This window comes from Podarcis cretensis, assembly GCF_951804945.1.
Source record: "Podarcis cretensis genome assembly, chromosome: Z".
Taxonomy (NCBI): domain Eukaryota; kingdom Metazoa; phylum Chordata; class Lepidosauria; order Squamata; family Lacertidae; genus Podarcis; species Podarcis cretensis.
Window position 1 is genome coordinate 20,833,660 of NC_137184.1, and position 22,257 is coordinate 20,855,916.

At 46.3% G+C, this 22,257-nt stretch overlaps 1 protein-coding gene and 1 long non-coding RNA gene across 6 annotated transcripts in view; one reads left to right on the plus strand and one right to left on the minus strand.

Moving 5' to 3' along the window:
* The window catches only part of LOC307208057, a 43,869-nt gene extending 38,026 nt beyond the window's left edge, over positions 1 to 5,843 (plus strand). Inside the window, exons 4-5 of one of the 2 annotated variants that reach the window (XR_013834952.1) lie at positions 2,831 to 2,968; positions 3,923 to 5,843. This is a non-coding gene — a long non-coding RNA (uncharacterized lncRNA). Of the gene's footprint in view, positions 1 to 2,830 lie in introns of both variants that reach the window. The other variant, XR_013834951.1, reaches the window with a different exon arrangement.
* A 3,501-nt stretch (positions 5,844 to 9,344) lies between these two features.
* The window catches only part of VSIG4 (V-set and immunoglobulin domain containing 4), a 36,807-nt gene continuing 23,894 nt past the window's right edge, over positions 9,345 to 22,257 (minus strand). For 3 of the 4 annotated variants that reach the window (XM_079961351.1, XM_079961353.1, XM_079961354.1), the window contains exons 2-9: positions 18,079 to 18,435; positions 17,087 to 17,368; positions 15,785 to 15,850; positions 15,183 to 15,266; positions 13,862 to 13,927; positions 13,210 to 13,311; positions 12,698 to 12,719; positions 10,642 to 11,664 (exon numbers count right to left, since the gene is read on the minus strand). In XM_079961351.1, the coding sequence (XP_079817477.1) occupies positions 11,394 to 11,664; positions 12,698 to 12,719; positions 13,210 to 13,311; positions 13,862 to 13,927; positions 15,183 to 15,266; positions 15,785 to 15,850; positions 17,087 to 17,368; positions 18,079 to 18,435 (1,250 nt within the window). In that variant the 3' untranslated portion in view covers positions 10,642 to 11,393. Of the gene's footprint in view, positions 9,580 to 10,641; positions 11,665 to 12,697; positions 12,720 to 13,209; positions 13,312 to 13,861; positions 13,928 to 15,182; positions 15,267 to 15,784; positions 15,851 to 17,086; positions 17,369 to 18,078; positions 18,436 to 22,257 lie in introns of those variants that run through there. The other variant, XM_079961352.1, reaches the window with a different exon arrangement.

The window sequence follows — 22,257 nt, forward strand, 5'->3', positions numbered from 1 at the left end:
GTGTCATCTAGTCTAACTCTCCTGCAATGCAAGATTATGCAGCTGACCCATACAGGGATCGAACTTGCAGCCTTAGCATTATCAGCATCACACTCTAACCAACTGAGCCACCCAGGCTCTACCGACTGAGCTACCCCAGCTCCAGTCTTAAAGGGGGATATTTCTTTCAGAAACAACCCCCAGCTTGTTCTAAGCATAGTATTGGATTGGTGGTCATATTTATTTGCCTTAAAAAAAAAAAAATACAAAATACAGATAGAAGTGGGAGAGATGTGTGTCTCTCTTCAGTTGCACAGCTGAGACACATAAAAGGGTTAGACAGTGGGCACAATCCAACCAAAATCTGTTAGAATGATTAAACCCAATGGCTGCAGCTAACAAGTCAATTGATTCCAATGGGTAAGACTAGGTTGGTTGCAACCTCAAGGCTTATAATCACATGGGCTTATTTGTGTGTTGGACTTCAGCCTGGTAGAACAGGATCCAAATCCTCACTCATCCACATGAAGATGACTGAGCGACCATGGGCCAGTCACTGTCTCTCAGCGTACCCTACTTTGCAGGGTTGTAGTGAGGATTAGATGCAAATGTAGAACCACGTATACTGGCTGGAGCTCCTTAGGAATGGGGAAGGCCTGATAGAGTGGATATATTTCAACAGGAGTTACCAGCAAACGTTTGTTGCTGGATCATGTATAGTATCTTTCAATAGAAATGCATCAAGTTTTCAAGCTTCATAATACTCTTTATAAAGGGGGAGGGGAATCATGCACCACAGATCTGAAAAAAGAAGAATAAATATTGCTGACCTAATCATACAGATCATGTTTTAAAGTAGCCCAAAAGTATCTAGACCAATCAGAAAGGCACAAAACCATGGCATTCTGCATCTGAAAACTTAAATAGTCTCTGAAATAGGCCCCTGGTGGCTATGACATGATCCTCCCCAAACAATTCTAGAAAAAGAGGTGCTGGAATTCACCACGAACTTCTCCCTTGTTCTCTTAGAATGGCAATGTCGCCCACCTGAGAGGTGCCAGAACTGAGCCCCTGGGAGCTCCGGCTGAAAAAAAAAATCCCTTTGTAAATCCATTTAGTGCTTTACACTGTTGCTCTCAGAGGCTACAGTTGTCAAACCACTTTATTTCACAGTACTTGTTAAAACCAGCAGTGTTCCTTCAGTGACAAAATAATGCTTTCAAGATTCAAGTAGAGATTATCCAGCACGCAGGTTCAGTCCCCAGGAAGGGCAGGGAAAGGTCCCTGGTCTAAAACTCTGGAAAGAGCTACTGCCTTTGTGGACAATACTGGGCTACAGGACCAATGTCCTGACTCTGTATATGGCAGTTCCTAATGCTGCTAATTACACATCCATGTAAAGTGAAGTGCGGTATGATCCACTGCATGCATACTCAGAAGTAACTCCTAGAGTATTCAGTAAGGCTTACTCACTAGCCAGCAGCCTAAATTGTCCTGGAAATGTCTGGCACTATTTCATGGTTATTAATAAAAAGCTAGAAGAAGATAGAACTGACTGCTGAATGCTTCTTGCTCTGCAGGGGCGTCTTACCCATAGAGGCTAGTGGCACAGGGCGCCGGGGCGCCAAGTTCTGGAGGGTGCCAGGGAAGAGGCGGAGGCTGGATGCTTGCCGCCCTCACCCGCCTCCTCCAGCCCTGCCGGCAGTGCTGTCATCCCTAAAAAACTCTGGGAAATGGGGGGCAGGGGGGCAGAGGGAGCTTTGCACCACAGCTCCGGATATTCTTAAGACGGCCCTGTCGCTCTGTCAATCTCTCACACCAAATGCGCCACATATAGGTGTCTGTCTCTCTGTGTGTTTAACATTCAGATGACATGCAACTGTTGCACCCTCACAGAATGGTGAGCTTTGGCTCTTTGCTTGTGAAACAGTGTGCATGTGTTGACATCAACAGAGGACAGGATTCCTGTTCCTTTTGTGCAAAAGAGGGAAGTGTGACCAGGGGTATGACTTTTCTGTCCCTCTGCTGCTCTGTCTCAGACCAGGCTCATCCGAGCTCCCACTTCCACAAGCCGACAGACTCCTCATAATGAGCTTGCTGCAGCACAGCACACTTGAGTTTTTGGGCAAACATGACTGAGTGGCTTCCAATAAATATTAGAATGCGATAATGCTCTGCATTGTTAAGAGTGTCAGTCTAGGACCTGGGAGAGACTAGGGTTCACATCCCCACTTGGCCATGAATATCACTGGGTGACCTTGGACCTGTCACTGCCCCTCAGCCCATCCTACCTCACTGGGTTGTTGTGGTGTTGAAGAAAGGGAGATCTATATATGCCACCTAGAGAAAAAAGACGAGCTATAAATGCAACTGATGATTTTTTTTTAAAAAAAAAAGTTTTGTAAAAGGCTGCACACTCTGTTCTCTCTTTAGGGCAGGCTTCCTCAACCTCGGCCCTCCAGATGTTTTGAGACTACAATTCCCATCATCCCTAACCACTGGTCCTGCTAGCTAGGGATCATGGGAGTTGTAGGCCAAAAACATCTGGAGGGTCGAGGTTGAGGAAGCCTGCTTTAGGGGTTGTTGTAACACATGAACAAGATGGGTGAATAAGATCAATTTGTTTTCATTGTTACTGTTCACAAAGAAAGAGTTCACTTTTATTGTATCAACAGTCAGGTCAGCTTTAACAGAAAAAGAGAGCGAGAGAAACTCTGTGTGTGTGTGTGTGTGTGTGTGTGAGAGAGAGAGAGAGAGAGAGAGAGAGAGAGAGAGAGAGAGAGAGGGAGGGAGGGAGGGAGAGTGAGATGGGAGAGCAGGTGCATTTATCTTCCAATTTCAATTTTTTAAGTCAGATGACCAGGCACTCTTATACAACATCTGAGAGCAAGAGAAATGGGGCGGGGGGAGAGCACCCATTTTATAGACAATTATCTGCAGGGCTTTTTTCAGTTGGAACTCGCCGGAGCTCAGCTATGGCACCTCTCAGGTGGGTACCTTTGCCATTATAAGATTATAAGAGAACAAGGGAGGTGGTTGTGGGGAGTTCCGGCACCTCTTTTTCTAGAAAAACAGCACTGATAAAAGCTCAGTGCTTAACAACCAGATCCGCACAGTAAGATAATTAAAAGTTCAGGGTCACTAGGAGGGCTGAAGAGATTAGGCTTCCATTATGGAACACAAACTATGCTGCTTCAAAACATTATCATGAAGCAGTTCCTAAAAATAAAATAAAAAAGAACATTTAACCCTGTCTGGGAGACTAAAGGATGTTTGGTAGAGGCTGTACAACTCTCTGTGAGTTATGGAGAATATTCTGAGACAAAAAAGACTTCTTTCTGGATGCCTAAGGTGTTTAGTAGAAGGAAAATTGGAGCATTAGGACACCCTACAAACTCAGACACCTGGGAAGAAGTCTTTTTGTCTTAGCTCTGCCAGCGTAGTTCATGCACTGGTTACTTCAAGACTGGGTTACTAATACTGAGTGCTATGGGCTTTTAATAAATAAAAAATAAATTTAAAAGACTGGATTACTACAATGCATTCTATATGGGGCTTCACTTGTGCTTGATCCGAAAGTTACAATTAGTGCAGAATCTTGCAGCATGGCTGCTGATGAGAACGAAGCCTTGTCACCTGCACTCAGAGTTTGTTTGCTACTGGACCAAGTTCAAAGTGTAACTAATAGTATTCAAAGCCCTTAACAACTTGGCCAGTTTACCTGTGATGTAACCTTATCCCATACATGCCCACTCGCCCACTTCAATCGGCTAAATTGGCACTGCTACAGGTGCCACATAATATCTGCTCCATATTTGTAAAAAACAAAACAAAACAAAAGTTTGTTAAAAAAACTCAAGTCTACTTTGGTTCTCCTTTCCTTTTCTCTGGTTTCCATCAAAACAAGCCTTTTCTGCTCTTGTCTTTTCTTCCCTCACTTTAGGGTGCTGCCTGGCTGGATATTACTGAGTGCTTCTCTCAATGTTCCCTGAGGATCTGCAGTGCTTCTCTCCGTGTATTTGACAAGCTGAGTTCGGCACTCAATATGGCAGAGTGTCAGTTTGTCAAATATGCAAAGTGCGGCATTTGCCCAGCAACGTTGAGCATCCAGCAAGTCATCACAGGACCTCTCCGAGGAGCAGGAGTCATTGCTGGCAAAGAGGGATGCGGGGAGCTCTATGAATGGCAGAGTTTGGTATTGTTATGAGTTTGTGGGGTGTGAGATACCTAAGCTATTAGATCAAATAAAAGTTAGAATTAATCAAGGTTTGGGGAGTAAAACTGTGCCAAATGTTGAAGCTCTGGATGCAGAATATGATTTTAGGTGGTTTGTTCAAATGTTTCCAGATGTTTCTAGCTGACTTGGGGGGGGGGGCATTGCTAAGGTTTTCTGGATGTTTTTATAAATGGACCATGGCCATGTTTAAATGTTGCTTCTTTTACATTGCACTAGTTGTGCGGAGTGGAATTGGATCACAATATTCTACTTCATGCATTTATGCTTTGAAGAAAATGTGAAGGTCCACACCATGTTTGCAGGTACATCATGAATAGGAAGTTCAGGCTTTACTGTGTGCGCCTGAGCACACAAACACACAGGCAGAGCCCTCTGTATTTTCTGTAGCCACAGCTGTGACAGCAAAGCATGTTCTCCATCAAGGCCAATGTCAGCATTCCAAGATCTGGTGCCCACCAGAAATTTTTGTGCTCTCAATCCCATCAGCTCCAGCAAGCATGACCAGTTGTCAGAGATGATGGGAGGAGCTGTAGACCAAAACATCTGAGGGGCACCAGGTTGGGAAAGGGTGGTCAAAGTGTAAAGGTCTGTTGTGTGAACTGCTCCATTTCTGTTGGTTCAACAGACTGAAACAGCATCAGTACAGTGGTGATAGTTATTACCGTAATGATATTCTGAAATGTTTGCATGCACTTAAAAGATGCTTCAAAGTGTATTCCATGTGGCAATGGATTTATTGTGTGACGATGTTGCAGTCAATGTTGACACTACTGACTGAATGCACAAAGGTGGGGGGAACTGGATTGTGTCCATTGCCCTCTCCTCCACATCTCTATTTACCACAATATCCAAAAGAAATGGCTTGGGATCCAAATACTATTAAGAGCATTCTGCTCTTAAGACATTCTGCTACGGCCCAGTTCTGAGGGTCTCTCTTCTTGGGTGGAGATGGCTTTCTTGCTAAGGGGGGCCATGTGGAATTGCATCACTAAGGAGGTATGGTTGGTTCTTCCTTTGCAATCTTTTTGGACCTAGTTAGTACGTTTCTATTTATTCAAGCATTTTAAATTTGTACAATTCCTCAGGCTGCCTAATAACTTTAATTTGCTGTCATTTATTATGGTTGAATAATGTTAGAGTTTTATTGTGTAGTATTAGGTTTTAACTAATTTATACTGTTAAAAATTTTGGGGGACCCCACTAAACCCTAGAAATTAATAAATGGTGGCAGATTATTTAAAGGGAAGATTGCAGGCCAGTGGAAAAGGCCAGGCCAGGCTTCCTTTCCAAGACAGGGCCTCACATGACAAAAAGTGTTGATGGCCCATCAAAGAGGAAATTTGGACAGACAGAGGTTGCCATGGTGATGGGGTGTGTATTTGAAGTGACAGGAAAGGGGAGTCTTTAGGGCAAGGTGTGCTGGGAAGAAGAAGGGGAAGAACAACGAGGGAGATCCACCTTGGGCAGGTTGGCTGAAGGCTGGCTGGGAAAGATGTCTTTGACTCCAAGGCTGCACTGCTATGGGGAACAAGCTATGTTTGAGATGACTGTGCTGTAAGATCTGGACCCTGCCCACTCAGACTGAAGTTGTAAATAGGTGAATAAACCATATTTCTTAAAGCTACAACAGTCTCTGATGTGTCTAAATTCTCCAAAGGAACACACACCCTAGGGGAGTGCCTGGAACCCCCTGGCTTGGGAGCCAACTCCTACAGGCAGAGGTCCCTTCACCTTCCCCCAATAAAATATTTGAGAGTGCCCCCTCAATTTGATTGGTGTTGCCATTCAAATGGTGTGTATGCTGCATCTTTTGATCGATTATACAGGTCAGGGCTTACCTGTCGTCCCCCCAATATTTTATTTGAGTTGGCACCCCTGTCCCATGGAATCTTGCTACTGCTGGCAGAGAGTGGGGGTGGCACCCAACTTCTGTAACAATACTTTATATTGTTGTTGACTGCCCAAGAATGTGTGATGATTGTTGGTCTGAAAATGTTTTAAAACTGAATGAATGAATAAGAGAGCATCTGTGCACATAAAACAATATGTATATAGAGTCTCAAACCCACACTTGGGCACCCTGCAAAAACACACACTCCTGTTTGTTTGTTTGTTTGTGTCTTTCTCTTTCTCTCTGGGTGGGCCAATGCAGGATTATTCCTAGACCAGCTATCCATTCTTCCATTCCTCAGTTCCTGGCCCAAGGGTTTTGTTTTTTAAATGGAAGCCAGAGTTTCACAAATCGTGCAATTAGGGTTTACCTTCTGTGTGTCCTAAATACTTGACTTCCAAAACCAACTGTTACATTTTTACTACTGAACAGAAAACACACACATGCCAAGTGAAAAATTAAGCTAAAGGATAAGATATGCCTTGATATATGAAAGGGGTAGTCAGTCCAGATGTTGCTGGATTCCTAAGGTGATGCAAGATCCTGCTGTTTGATCTACTCATAGGTAGTCAGTGTAGCGCCCTCCAGAAGTTGTTGGACTCCAAATCCCATCAGCCCCGGTCAGCATGGCCAAATATCCATGGATGATAGGTGCGGTTCAATCTCTTGCGGTTCAATCACCATGCTGCTTATTTGTGAAGTAGATGCTCAAGTTCTTTAAGGGGGAATATCATGTCACATTTAAAGCCCGTATTAGAAACAAAGCCTAGTGTTTATTTTGCTGGCATTCATCTCTGGGTGACAGACAGCACCTTCTCCCAAACATGACTCCCTGTCCCTTGAAACCTACAAATGGAGGGTGCTGTTCTGTGCCTTTTTTTACCCAAATGGAGCAGGATTTTGCCTCCCTCAGAGAGCCAAATGGTCATTTCCTTGGCTAGTTTTGACCTGTCTCTGTGCAAGAGAATCTCTTCTCTGGGGACATTGGAAATTTAGAGCTTCCACACCTGATGATGGGGTGTGTGTGCGCACATGGAAGAGACAGGGGTGGGGGTGGGGGTGGAATTTAACACTCCTCAACTAGAATAGTGAAGAAAACAGAAAGACTGAAAGCTATCCCTTCCCCTCACATCTCGTCTGGAACTGCAGCAGGTAACAAACACCTTCTTGCTGCTAATGTCAGGATAAGGAGGGAGACTGGTACTTAGTTCCCACACCCCTTTCCTTGCCCAAACTCCTCCCCTCTAGGTTCTTCCCATTGCAAGACTCCGAGAGGCTCTATCCCTGAGAGGCTCCATTCCCTAAGGGGAATGGGATGCAGCCCAATTGCCTTCTCAATCCGGCCTGTGGATGGTCCGGGAATCAGCGTGTTTTTACATAGCCCACGGCTGAAAAAGGTTGCTCACCCCTCCTCTATCCTGTATCCTACTTCTCCTCAGATGCTGCTAGTGGTCACTGCTGCAGAGGAAATCTCAAGTGCCATAACGCAGTGAGAGAACACCTGCTCCGAATATAGAAGTGTCCTGGTTAAATCCTTGGTGTCTCCAGTTAGGTCTGGGGAAGATGCCCTACCTGAAACTCTGGAGAGCAACTGCCAGTCAGAGTAAATAGCACGGAGTGTGGTGGACCAGATTGGACTGACAGTTACCCATTTGCCTAATTCAGTCAGCTTCCTATGTTTAGGCAGGACAATACAGGCAAGGAAAGGACATAGGCAAAGGAAGGTTGTTAGTTGCTGCAGCAGAAGAGAGTCCCAGCCACCCTAAGTGTAGAATCAGAACCATCAAATTTGTGTAGCAACTTGGGGGGTTGTATCCACCTGATACAGGGACGCAGGTGGTGCTGTGGGTTAAAGCCTCAGCGCCTAGGGCTTGCCGATCGAAAGGTCGGCGGTTCGAATCCCTGCGGCGGGGTGCACTCCCGCTGCTCGGTCCCAGCGCCTGCCAACCTAGCAGTTCGAAAGCACCTCCGGGTGCAAGTAGATAAATAGGGACCGCTTACCAGTGGGAAGGTAAACGGCGTTTCCGTGTGCGGCTCTGGCTCGCCAGAGCAGCGATGTCACGCTGGCCACGTGACCCGGAAGTGTCTCCGGACAGCGCTGGCCCCTGGCCTCTTAAGTGAGATGGGCGCACAACCCCAGAGTCTGTCAAGACTGGCCCGTACGGGCAGGGGTACCTTTACCTTTACCTTTTATCCACCTGATACAACCTTGGGGAGGGAGGAGCTAACCATAGCTGTCAATTTACAGATTTGAAAATAAGGGACCAGCAGCCAAAATAAGGGATTTTAGTCAACCAGCAGCCAAACGAAGCCTCAAGTGGTGGTTCCCACAGCGCAGCAAACCAGCAAAGGGGATGCAGCAAGGAAAACCACCGTCACCTCTCTGCTGGGAAGCGCTGAGCAAAGGCGAGTCCCCAGGCAATGCAGCCGATTTGATCGGCACAAGGCATGCAAGCTCCACCCCCCAGTCATTCTTAGACTCCTTATTGGGTGAGCAACGCAGCCAAGCAACACAGTTGGAGCCTCTCTCCTCCCTGGCCGTCAGGGTGGGAGGGAGAGGAGCTGCTTCCTTTGAAACCCGGGAAATTTAAGGGACATCATCAATCTGGGACAGCAGTGGGAAACGGCGCTGGGATAAGGGAGTTTCCCACCAAATAAGGGACGGTTGACAGCTATGGAGCTAACAGATCACAAACTGCTTGGGTGGCAGCAAATCAAGGGGTGGGGAGGAAGGCAAAAAAAGGGGGGGACAAGATGGGCAGAATCCAGAGTGCAGTCATGCCCAACCTGGGGGTTGTATCCCAAAAATATCAGAAGGGTACCAGGTTGGGGAAGGTAGCTATAGCACAATGAAGAGTATGTTTGGGCCCATTGCTGGATGACAGCAATACTGCAAAAGAATTCAGGGAGGGGAAACTAATAGAGGGCATTAAGGAAAACCCAAAACAAGGAAAATGAGATGGGTTTGTTCCCCCCCCCTTGTGAGTTCAGGGTTGGGAGCCCTGTCAGGCTGAGCAAAGGCATCTCTCTTTAGCATATCTAAAGCTTTGTTGTTTAAGGGCATGTTGTTATTGTTATTGTTGTTGTTGTTGTTGTTGTTGTTTAGTCGTTTAGTCGTGTCCGACTCTTCGTGACCCCATGGACCAGAGCATGCCAGGCACTCCTGTCTTCCACTGCCTCCCGCAGTTTGGTCAAATTTAAGGGCACAGGGAACCACAATATAAATACGGCAAACAGTGAATTTAACAAATTTTATTTATTTTTTAGGTTTTTTTTTCTGCATTCATGTTACATATATTTTCTCCGAGGAGATCAAGACGACGTACACACTTCACCCTCACGCCGTTTCATCCTCACAGTACTGTGAAGCAGGTTTGGCTGAGGGTCTTTGACTGGCCTGTGGCACCCATTTGAGCTTCAAGGCCCGGTAGGGATTTTAACCGTGGCCTCTCCAGTTTCCTAGTCCAACATTCTGTCACACAAATAGATAGATAGAAAAATTGTAATCCTCCCTCCTCCAAGTGGAACTCATGCATTGCCTCTTTACAATATAAGATCTATAAGTGACGGCAATGCAAGAGAAGAACAGCCAACCCACCAAGTGTAGCAAAGGAAGAATTATGAAATAGCTTGGATCAATGATTTTCAATGAGTGTGCTGTGGTACCCCGGGGTGCTTTGAATGATGGTCAGGGGTGCTGAGGGCAACCCTGGCCTCTGTCCCTCTTTCCTTCCCTCCCTCCTCTGATGCCCTCTCACGTCTCTGCCTCCCAAAGGCATGCGCAGCTGTTTGCTGCAGCAGCCCTGGCTACAAGCTCCCCAGATGAATGGTGTCTCTGGGGCTGGCTAGAGGGTGCTGGCTGCCAGGAGCGGTGTAAGCAAGCAAGTGGGCGAGGGAGCCCAGCCAGCCAGTTCAGGCAGGTGCTGCACTGGACTTTCTTGTACTTGCTGTGTGCGAAGCCTGCCTGGAAGCTGAGTGCCCAGTGCTGAAGGGAAGCCTTTCTGTCATGCAGGTCAAGCAGCGCCCATTGCTGCCATTGCTGCCCCTGGTGCTGGCCTCATGTTCACCTTTGGCCAATCTCCATTGGGCCACTGAGGCTGGGGGCATCCTCTTCTCAGGCCCTTGTGGGGCGGTGTGAGGTGGCACCTCTCTTTGGGGTGGGGGTGGGGGCAGCTCAGAGACTAGACGTGGTAGGAGCGGCTGCCTGGAGGACTCCCAAGGAAAGGGGAAAGGAGAGGAGGTTGAGGGAACCCTCCACAGGGGAGGGGTGAGAGGCTGCTGTCTCTGCAGGAAAGGGGTGAAATAAGTGGGCTCCTGAGCCCCACAGGGGAGCCGCAGAAAGAATGGAGTTAGTCAAGGGAGCCATGGACTCAAAAAGGTTGAGGACCATTGATGTAAATGACACAAACCTTTAAAAAAGCAACACAGGGACCAGTCTGATTGTCTTCCAGACCAGCAATACTGAATGAAATGAACATGAGCTGCTTTGGCAAAGAAAATATCACCAATAAATTTAATAATAATAACAACAACTACAAGCACAGCCACAACAAGAACAAGAACAACAACAAGAACAACAACAAGAAGAACAACAACACAACACCCACTACCACCACCACCACCACCACTGCTGCTGCCACCACTAGCATATAAAAAATCTGATTATCCTCCACCTTATACAGGGCAGTTCTGAGGCAGAGAACTGACAATGCATTCCTGAGGCACACTTGAACGTAAGCCATTGCTTTTGTGATCCACACACCACCCTACTTAACTAGGGTTGCCATCTTTCAAAAATTGAATCAATTTTGAGCTTTGGCCAATTTTTGTGCAATGTTGTTGAGCTTTTTTTAATTGCTAATTCTCAATTCGCGTCCGTTTTCTTATTGCATCCCGGCTGTGTCAGCAAAAGTCAAGATGTATGGCCTCTTTGCCCAATTGGTGGCACAATTTTACCTCTAGAAACAATATGGAAAATAGCCTGACGATGGCTGGGTTGAGGAGAAGAAGAGGAGGAGTTTGGATTTGATATCCCGCTTTATCACTCCCCTTCAGGAGTCTCAAAGCGGCTAACATTCTCCTTTCCCCTCCTCCCCCACAACAAACACTTTGTGAGGTGAGTGGGGCTGAGAGACTTCAAAGAAGTGTGACTAGCCTAAGGTTACCCAGCAGCTGCATGTGGAGGAGAGGAGACATGAATCCGGTTCACCAGATTACAAGTCTACCGCTCTTAACCAATACACCACTCTGGCTCTCATCAATGCAAAAAAGAAAAAGGAAGGCGCCTCACAGGGGGGCATCTAGCACTTCAGTGTCAGAATCTGACTCATTGACCAGGGCCTCATACATATTGACTGTCTTGAGTTCTATCGCCTCTTCCTCAAGGCCTAGTATAGGTGCCAGGATGCGGCTGTTGTCAGCACTGCCGTTCAGTAACTCGTACTCATACGAACATGCACACCTGTTGTTTCTTCCTAGGTCATGTGGGTTGTCCCCATCACTTCCACCTGTGTTGTCATCATCGTTGTCTTCATCTGTGCCTCTGGTAATACAGAAGCTGAAACAGAAAGTAAAAGGTGAGAATCAGGTCAATAGACCCCGGGCTTGCAATAGGCGTAAGGGAAGAAAACGAAGTACTTTGGAGGGCTGGAACTTCAAAGCCTGATTGGCATTTCTGCAGTTAGATGGTCTCTTTGCACAGCTTCCTATGTCCTGTTTCAGCCTTTCCAATTTGCACGGTCTGCTTCTGAAATCCATGCTTCAACTTTTAAACAAGTGCAAAGATTAACATTTGGCCACTTTCCACTCACAACATACCACTATTCTATCCATGTTTTCTAAGGAGATAGGAGGCTCACTTGCTGTATGGAGTTGTGTGGTTCTTGCTGTCATTTTGCACACTTTTATTTTTCTAGTGGTAGCGGAACTTATGCCACTGCCAAAAAAACACAAATCAGGGAGCTTGTCAAGCCACTGAGCAAGGCCTGATTTGCTGGAAGTGTCTACTCTTGTTTTAAAGAGTTCCTAGATTTTAGCCCAAATATCTGATCCAATAGTTTATGTCCTTTGCAAAAGCAGGGGATCTGCTGAGCCCACTGGTGACATCTGGCTGAGGCTGGATTAGGACTGCCAGAGGCCCTGAGCACTGAAAAGATTATGGTGCTCTCCCCAATATGTAGTTCAAAATAAGTTCAAAATAAAAAAGAGAAAAGAAAAATCAAGAAGAGTACGAGTAGAGTGTAAGGAAGACTAGCAAAGTTCTGATTTTTCCCATGACCACCTCAATAATTTTTCTTTAAAATATCAAAGCTCATCCCCCTCCCCAAAACACACATACAAACAAAATGGTCACTTTTTGGGTACCCCTGCTTTGCTAGTGTCCTAACCACATCTTTTTGGATAATCCAGCCCTGAATCTGGCCATTCCGGATGAGACCTACTTCTCATTCACTCTCCTCCTACCACAACACATATGCACTGTAGCATTTATATTTCAGGTCCTTTTCACTTATTCATATTAATCTTTCCAATATGCTGCCAGCCCAAACATGTCAGTTCTACAACCCTTAGATAATCAGATAATCACTTACTATGAAATTGGAAAGCCGTCACCTGAAATACAAAAAACAAACAGCAGAACTTTATGAGCAAATGTCCCTCCAGAAAAGTACAATCATTTCAAAACTGCAAACAGCTTTTGTTAAAAATGTAACAAGCAATATCAGATGAACAATAGAAGTGCAGTTTATACCCTAATCCCAACAAGGGGAAAACGCATACAGCTGCTGTGTTGTTCTGTATGTGGCAGGGGGGCACTGGTGCAGCTCTTAGACAAAATGGCCTATAAACACTCTTTCTGTCTGGCATGGTCGTCCTTTTCCACCAAACACATAGCTTCGGGAGGGACGTACAAAGTTATGCTCAGAACTACCTGCAGTTCACTAGTCCCATAGATAGGGTTCCTAAATCCTTCACCCTGGTCCACCCACCCTGGTCCTGAGGACTAATGCAGCAGAGTCCCTCCCTCCAGTTCTTCATATATCATTTCACTCTGTCAAATCAGAGAAGCCATTGTTTTCTGAGTGAAATCTAACTCACTCACCAGTTCCATGTATTCTGTAGCAGACAATACACGAAAGAATACCAGTGAGAAGAAAGGTGAGCAGAACAAGCATGATGATGGCAAAGGTTGACATCTTGGACCCTAGGACAACACAGCAAAGGATGAGATTTACATATTTGTATGTCTATTCATACTGATATGTTCATTTTAATGCACATGTTCCCCAAATATATACATTTTTGTAAACACTGCTTGGAAAACTACACTGCAAAATTCAGAAAAGGGTGAATTTTGTAGGGTGACACTGTTTAGGTTCTCACACTGTTTTGAAAAGTGTGGATTTGATACAACTGCCTTTAAATGTGAACTAAATTTAAATTCTTCCCAGGACTTCAGCTTGAAGGGGAATCAAAACATTTCAAATCCTTTCCCATGTTAAAAGTATCCTGAAAAGTGGCAGGCAAAGGGTTGGAGCCTAACTTTCCTGTACTCCCTAGTATGTAAGGGGTTTGGTTAAAAAAACCAAAATACTTTTAGCAAGTCCATTTCCCCCCCCCCCCCCACTAATGGGAGATGCATTCAAAAATGGCACTTCCAACTTGCAGCCTGAATTCTGCCACCTTCAAGCCTGCCACACAGGCAACTTCACTTCCTCCTTTTCCTTAACTTTGCTATCAAGTGCTGTCTTTACCAGTAGGCTTTGGTAAAGGCTTCCCAGTAGTAGTCGCTGTCGTAGTTGCTGGTGTTGTAGCTGGACCTGCAAATCAAAGCAAAGATGCTGCATCAGCAGAAAGGAGACCGGCTTTCACCCAAAGAGCAACTGAAGCAAGGCTGGAGTAGAATCTATGCAGCAGCTGTTAGAATTCCCCACCCCACCCCAGTGTATTCGCAGGGCGAATTTCATCTCCAGAGCCACACAAAAGACTTTAGGGTTGAGATGTTGGGTACTTCTGCTGGGATGTCAACTGGGGTGACCTTTAGAAACAGGCTCATGTCGGACAGGGTCTTCTTCTTTTTGCCTCCAGCACTTTCTCCATGAAAACCAGCTCTTTACCACCGAATTGGAGCAAGCAGTAACCTGCAGGAAATCTGAATAGCTCTTTGCTCCAATTCAGCAGTAAATATCGGGTTTTCCTGTGGAAAGCGGTGGGGCATCAAACACAAACCAGGAAACCATGGAGCTGTGCCTAGAAAGTGCAGGGCAAAAGTTAAGTCTGGATGAGTCCTAAATGAAATAAAAATCTAAATTCTCCCTCTCCCTCTCCCTCTGGAAATGACAGTGCACAAATGTTCCTCAAAACTGGGAACTCCCAGCAACAGTCAAGGTATATGTAGGCCACTTAGGAAGCTGATCTTTTTTGGAACACATCTTTGAGCCAGGATACACCAGTTACTACAACATTTGTATTCCATGTTAGCCCTATTCAGAGAAGACTAACTGAAAGGCATAATTCAGGTCGACCCATGTCAGTGTGTCTGCTCTGGAGGAAATGACGCTTGTGCTTCTGTGGGTGCAGAAATACATTCCTGGCTGCTAGTGAGAGTATCCTCTTCCTCAAGTCGAGTCCTAAAGAGGCAATGAAAGCCCCACAGTACTGTACAGCTTGGCTAGTTTTTGGAGCTGAAAATGCTAACCCCTGTAATGAGGTAAACTTTACCTGTCACTTGCTACTTTATCAGTACATCTGTGCTCAAGGGCTAACCCAGGGGGAGCAGCCAAGGCCCCACTGCCAACACGGTCTCCTAGTTTGCGAAGGAGCCTTAGGGACAGAAGCAGACTTCTGGGTGCTTGGCACTCAGAGAGAAGGAAAGGGTGACTAGAGCCATTGAGAAGGATTCTGACATTGCCTGGAAAGGCCCCTGAGCAGAGAATTTTTTGCAGTGAACCCCAGAGCTTTCCCAGTAAACCTAAAGAGTTGCTGCATTGCACATTCCCCTCCCCTCCCCGGGAATTCAGGTTGTCCTCCTCCAGCAGTCTAAAATAACAGGAAGGCCACACTAATGTTCCTCACGTTTTGCCACGGTGAGCTCTCTTGAGTTGAAGCTGCCAGATGTAGTTCTTCCTCCGAACACCATCCAAGCCGTGCTGGTGGCATCTGTGAGAATATTAGAGATACGTCCCCATACTGTGCCTTCCCTCCATGCACTCTTGTCCCCCAGGGCCACTGTTCTCTCGGCAGGACTCAGCTGGGAGAAAACCATGCCCTGGGAAGTGCTGTGGTGTGGCATTGCAAGGCACTGGGAAGGTTTTGGCACCCCTCATCCCCACACCCCTTTGCTGTCTAGATTGGGCCTCCGCCTCCTCACACTTGATACACAACTAGAGACGAGTTGAGTTTACAGGGTCACCTTTTGAGGCTGCAGGGTGAAGGAGTCCTTCTATTTCTATTTCCTCTCCATCCACGACCACGTGGACAACTAGAGGATGCCTTCAACAAGGGGGGAGGGAACAGCGGACAAAAGCAGGAGAAGGACAACTGGGGGCATTCTGCAAATGCTGCCTGCTGTAGCAGTTGAAGGCCAGGCAGAGGAGCAGGCGACCCCACCTCAATCACCCATGCATTTCCCACCCACAACTCAAAACTGAACAGCCTATCATTTGGCGACAGCTTACCTGCCACAGCTGTGGTGCTCATTGCGAACTCAGTGCTATGCCCCAAAGTAGATGGCACTGCAGAACCTGCAAGCAAAAGCAGGAATGCATTTTTCTCTCTCCATCCCTCTTCTTTTCTGAAGAACAGATCAGTTCTTTTTTGCATGTAAGATTCTGATAATCACTAGATGCACTGATAGTGCTTAATAACTGTTGGTATTCCACAGCTTTTATTCCTTCTAATATGTATCTTGCACCATCAATGTAACTGGTGTTTTACAGGGCAGCTAACATACTGCAAAGGGTTGTTTTTTGGGGGGTGGGGTGTGTGTGTCAGTCCGGATGATACCTGTGGGTCCCTTCCAAACCTGCAATCCTGTGTATGTGTAGAGTGCAAATCTAGGGCAGGAAACCTGCTGAACCAATCAAATTAGTCTTTCTGTTAAGGTAATGGCCTTGGCTGGCCAGTTAAGTACTGCCATTTACATGTTGTAGGAGGCTGCCATAGAGGCAAGTGGGTAGGCTTTTTTCCATATCACCTGGTGGGATGCCATATCAATCAAAGATGGGGAACTCTGTGTGAGAGAGAGTTTTGGCTGATCTTGGAAGCTGCAGAAGCAGGGATGTGTCTGCTGTACGCTAGACCCAAAGCTGTGACTTGGGGCTTCCCTAGGAACTTAATGGGCAGGTAAGAGTTAAAATGCTGTGGGCTCCCAATTCACACTTGTCCTTTGTTTTTTAGATACAGGATTGTAGCCTTCTGCCTTATTGATCTTTCTGAACTGAATTTTATATTAAGAAAGTAAGAACGTAAGAAGATCCTGCTGAATCAGGCCAATGGCCCATCTAGTTCAGCATCCTGTTTTCACAGTGGCCAAACAGATGCCTAAGGGAAACTAGGGAGCAGAACACATTGTTTTATTGTGTACTGTGGATTTGACTATTGTACACTGCTCTGATATGTTTTTTAAATGTAGTTTATAAAATTTGTCAAATAAAATAGAATAAAATCTATCTATTTCATGCAAAGAATTTCAGATACTGGAGCTCTTAACACAGAGGCCAAGCCTGGACAAAACTGATTGTTATAAATTGCGCGGGGGCGGGGGGGGGGTTAGCTGCTTTGGAGAGGCTATTGTTACACTATGTATTGCTTTGTGCTGTATTCTGGTTTTCTTGAATTTGTATGTAGCCATTTTACTGCATTTTTAATTAAATATTATTATTATTTGAATAAATGAATGAATTGGGTTTCCTAAAACTAAATCACTCTGGAGCTACATTGTGGATCTTTGCATAGCAGAGGCTGTTGGATGCTCTTACTTTGCACGTTTATCCGAATAGCTCTACTCTGCTGGATCTGCTTGCTGACCCTGTTTTCAACTTCACAGTAGTATCTGCCAGCATCCGATGCCTCCAGTCTGTCAAAGGCAAGCACGGCTTCCTTGCCCACAAGGGTAGCATTGCTTCCTTCCACTTGTTTGAACCAGCGGTAAGTGATGGGCGGAGAGCCGCTGGTCAAGCACGACAGGTTGAACCTCATCACGCCAGGCAAGCTGGTCTCATCATCGTTGGTGGCCTTAATGACAGGCTTGGTCACTGGAACTGGGAAGCAAAACGATACTTATCAAACACCTGCAGCAAATTTGGTACTTGCACAGCTCAAGCGGACATAGAATGCGAGGAAAGTAAAGGAAGATGACTGAAGATACTTTGGAATTGTAAGGTTCTAGGAGAATGTGATCCTCAAGGTTCTACCTCTTTTCACAATTGATAAAAAGCTTGGGGACCTGTCCCCTCCCTCCATTTAGAACATAAGAAGAGCCCTTCTGGATTAGGCCCATCTAGTCCAGCATCCTGTTCTCACAGTGGCCAAACAGATGCCTCTTCTGAGAAACCTGCAAGTAGGGTCCAAGCACAACAGTACTCACCCCTCCTGTGGTTCCCAGCAACTGGTTATCAGAAAGAAGCATTGCTGCCTCCAACTGAGAAGGCAGAGCAGAGCATTGTAGCTAGTAGCCATTGATAGCCCTCTCCCCCCTGAATTTGCCTAATCCTCTTTTAAAGCCAGTCCCATCTGTCACCAAGGCACCTTGCAAAGAAACAGCTGAGCACCTGAATGGTGAAAGAAAAGCTATATTTTCTTCTTCCTTCACATTTTTTAAATCCTGCTTGAGAATCTTTTAAAAAAAGCAAACCACACATTCTCTGAATAAACAAAATAGAAAATGATACTATGCAACTTAAATATATATATACACATATATATTGCATTTTTAACCATGCAGCCTTCTCAGCATATTAATGCAGGTTACCTTTTTTAACCTTCAGTATGATGATCCTTGATATTGTTACCCTGGTATTGTTTTTGGTCAGGAAGGCAACTTCACAGGCATATCGCCCTCTATCTGCCATGTCGAGATCGTGGATCAGGAGGGAGACATCTCCCAGGGGTTGCTTAGGAACGGTGAGTCGGTCTCTGAAATGTGCCACAGGTGTTTGGTCCCCTGAGTCATTATCCCGGTGAAAGATGGCTCTATTGTGATGATCCCGCTGCCTCCAAACAACACTTTGTTCCAGGAAGTCAGGAGATGGGTCATACAAACATGGCAAAGTGACCGAAGCCCTCCAAGTGCCATGGGTCTCATGTGGGCCAGTCAAATCCAGAACAACTGGGGGAGCAGCAAGATAAATAGAAGGTTATTATATTATTTTACAGGACCGATTGATTGATATGCCAGAAATTTGTAAAAGTAAAGGGACCCTGACCATTAGGTCCAGTCGTGGCCGACTCTGGGGTTGCGGCGCTCATCTCACTTTATTGGGCGAGGGAGCCAGCGTACAGCTTCCGGGTCATGTAGCCAGCATGACTAGGTTGCTTCTGGAGAACCAGAACAGCACACGGAAACGCCGTTTACCTTCCCGCCAGAGCGGTACGTATTTATCTACTTGCACTTTGACGTGCTTTCGAACTGCTAGGTTGGTAGGAGCAGGGACCAAGCAATGGGAGCTCACCCCGTCGCGGGGATTCGAACTGCCGACCTTCTGATTGGCAAGTCCTAGGCTCTGTGGTTTAACCCACAGCGCCACCCGTGTCCTGCCAGAAATTTAGGCCTGTGCAATTAAAATGAACTGAAGAATCTGGTCCAGCAAATCAATTTTATTTATTTATTTGTTTATTTATTTAAACACACACAGACAAATAAGTGGGCCTTTTCCTCTGCTGGATACCACTGTCATCCTAGGATGAAGAACAACATCCTATTGTGGGGCTGTGTGTGAGCTGTCGCTGATTTAGGAAGCGTCAGACATAGAGAGATGTGTTGTTCTGTGTTAGATCCCAAACTGTGTCTTGAGGCTTCTCTGGAAACCTAATACCAGATCTGCTGCAGCATTAATGCGGTAAGTGCTTTCATCTTTTGCTCACGCTGTACCTGTAATACACATGTAAATAAACCTATGTATCCTAAAGACATCACAGTCTCTGCTGGCCTTCATTCCAAGGAAACTAAACCTGGGTAAGCACAGGAACCCCTGGAGGCTGTCGCTGCTCGGAGAATGGGGGGCCAGTAACAATATTGTCTACCAGATCAGAGCATTAGCCTGCATGGGCATGGCCAAGGGGGCTGTCCCCCCCAATCAAGTAAATCAATAAAAATACTTAACTGAGGCTCCCCCCCAACATGAGTGTGGCCAAGGAGCTTGCCCCCCCAAGTCAAGTAAATCAATAAAAATACTTAACTGAGGCTCGCCCCCCCAACATGAGTGTAGCCAAAGGGGCTGCCCCCCCCAAATCAAGTAAATAAAAAAAATACTTAACTGAGGCTCCCCCCCCAAGATGAGCGTAGCCAAGGGGGCTGCCCCCCAAATCAAGTAAATAAAAAAAAATACTTAACTGAGGCTCCCCCCCCAACATGAGTGTAGCCAAGGGGGCTGCCCTCCAAAATCAAGTAAATCAATAAAAATACTTAACTGAGGCTCGCCCCCCCAACATGAGCGTAGCCAAGGGGGCTGCCCCCCAAATCAAGTAAATTAATAAAAATACTTAACTGAGGCTCGCCCCCCCAACATGAGCGTAGCCAAGGGGGCTGCCCCCCCAAAATCAAGTAAATCAATAAAAATACTTAACTGAGGCTCGCCCCCCCAACATGAGCGTAGCCAAGGGGGCTGCCACCCAAATCAAGTAAATTAATAAAAATACTTAACTGAGGCTCGCCCCCCCAACATGAGCGTAGCCAAGGGGGCTGCCCCCCAAAATCAAGTAAATCAATAAAAATACTTAACTGAGGCTCGCCCCCCCAACATGAGCGTAGCCAAGGGGGCTGCCCCCCAAAATCAAGTAAATCAATAAAAATACTTAACTGAGGCTCGCCCCCCCAACATGAGCGTAGCCAAGGGGGCTGCCCCCCAAATCAAGTAAATCAATAATAATACTTAACTGAGGTTTGCCCCCCATCAAGTAAATCAATAAAAATACTTAACTGAGGCTCGCCCCCCCTACATGAGCGTAGCCAAGGGGGCTGCCCCCCAAATCAAGTAAATAAAAAAAAATACTTAACTGAGGCTCTCCCCCCCCAAGATGAGCGTAGCCAAGGGGGCTGCCCCCCAAATCAAGTAAATCAATAAAAATACTTAACTGAGGCTCGCCCCCCAACGTGAGCATAGCCAAGGGGGCTGCCCCCCCAAATCAAGGAAATTAATAAAAATACTTAACTGAGGCTCGCCCCCCCAACATGAGCGTAGCCAAGGGGGCTGCCCCCCAAAATCAAGTAAATCAATAAAAATACTTAACTGAGGCTCTCCCCCCCCAAGATGAGCGTAGCCAAGGGGGCTGCCCCCCAAATCAAGTAAATCAATAAAAATACTTAACTGAGGCTCGCCCTCCCAACGTGACCGTAGCCAAGGGGGCTGCCCCCCAAATCAAGTAAATTAATAAAAATACTTAACTGAGGCTCGCCCCCCCCAACATGAGCGTAGCCAAGGGGGCTGCCCCCCAAAATCAAGTAAATCAATAAAAATACTTAACTGAGGCTCGCCCCCCCCAAGATGAGCGTAGCCAAGGGGGCTGCCCCCCAAAATCAAGTAAATTAATAAAAATACTTAACTGAGGCTCGCCCTCCCAACGTGAGCGTAGCTAAGGGGACTGCCCCCCAAATCAAGGAAATTAATAAAAATACTTAACTGAAGCTTGCTCCCCCCCAACGTGACCGTAGCCAAGGGGGCTGCCCCCCAAATCAAGTAAATCAATAAAAATACTTAACTGAGGCTCGCCCCCCCCTACATGAGCGTAGCCAAGGGGGCTGCCCCCCAAATCAAGTAAATAAATAAAAATACTTAACTGAGGCTCTCCCACCCCAAGATGAGCGTAGCCAAGGGGGCTGCCCCCCAAATCAAGTAAATCAATAAAAATACTTAACTGAGGCTCGCCCCCCAACGTGAGCATAGCCAAGGGGGCTGCCCCCCCAAATCAAGGAAATTAATAAAAATACTTAACTGAAGCTTGCTCCCCCCCAACGTGACCGTAGCCAAGGGGGCTGCCCCCCAAATCAAGTAAATCAATAAAAATACTTAACTGAGGCTCGCCCCCCCTACATGAGCGTATCCAAGGGGGCTGCCCCCCAAATCAAGTAAATTAATAAAAATACTTAACTGAGGCTCGCCCTCCCAACGTGAGCGTAGCCAAGGGGGCTGCCCCCCCAAATCAAGTAAATGAATAAAAAAACTTAACTGAGGCTCACCCCCCCAACATGAGCGTAGCCAAGGGGGCTGCCCCCCAAATCAAGTAAATCAATAATAATACTGAACTGAGGCTTGCCCCCCATCAAGTAAATCAATAAAAATACTTAACTGAGGCTCCCCCCAACATAAATCCTGAATACGCTCATGCTAACCCTGTCAGAGAGAGAAAATAGCACCAAAGTGCCCTCTTCCCAGGCATTTTCTTAAGACTGCTTACCATAAACAGCAGTTACCCCCCCAAAAAAAACCTGGCTTGTATATCTCATGCAAGCACTTCTCTATTGAAAGAAAATTAGGCGTTGGGGGGGGTTTCATGCAGGTGCCTTTCTGAGCCCCATTAATGGCTGAACCTGCCATCTTTTGCACACAAGGCTCACAAACAGGAGGCCCACAAGCCGAACCTGCCTCTGACAATGAAGTTAGCACATAGCCATTGTGGCTTGTAGACAGGCATAAAGAGCTAATAACGGACACCTCCTTGCATAAAGAGACACCAACTGACCTCTGAAGCCACCTGCCGGAGAAGGTAATAGGCAACTAACAACCAGAACACTTATGAAACCAAAGACGCAAGACAAGAGGTTCAGTTACCTTTTAAAATTAAATAAAAACAGAGGTCTTGCACAAGGCTTATTTACCATAAGTACACAACAAGAGCTGGATCAGGCCATGGGCCCATCTAGTCCAGCATCACATTATCATAATGCCCAGTTAAATGCCTCAATGGTAAGCCCACAAGAAGGACCTGGGGTGCA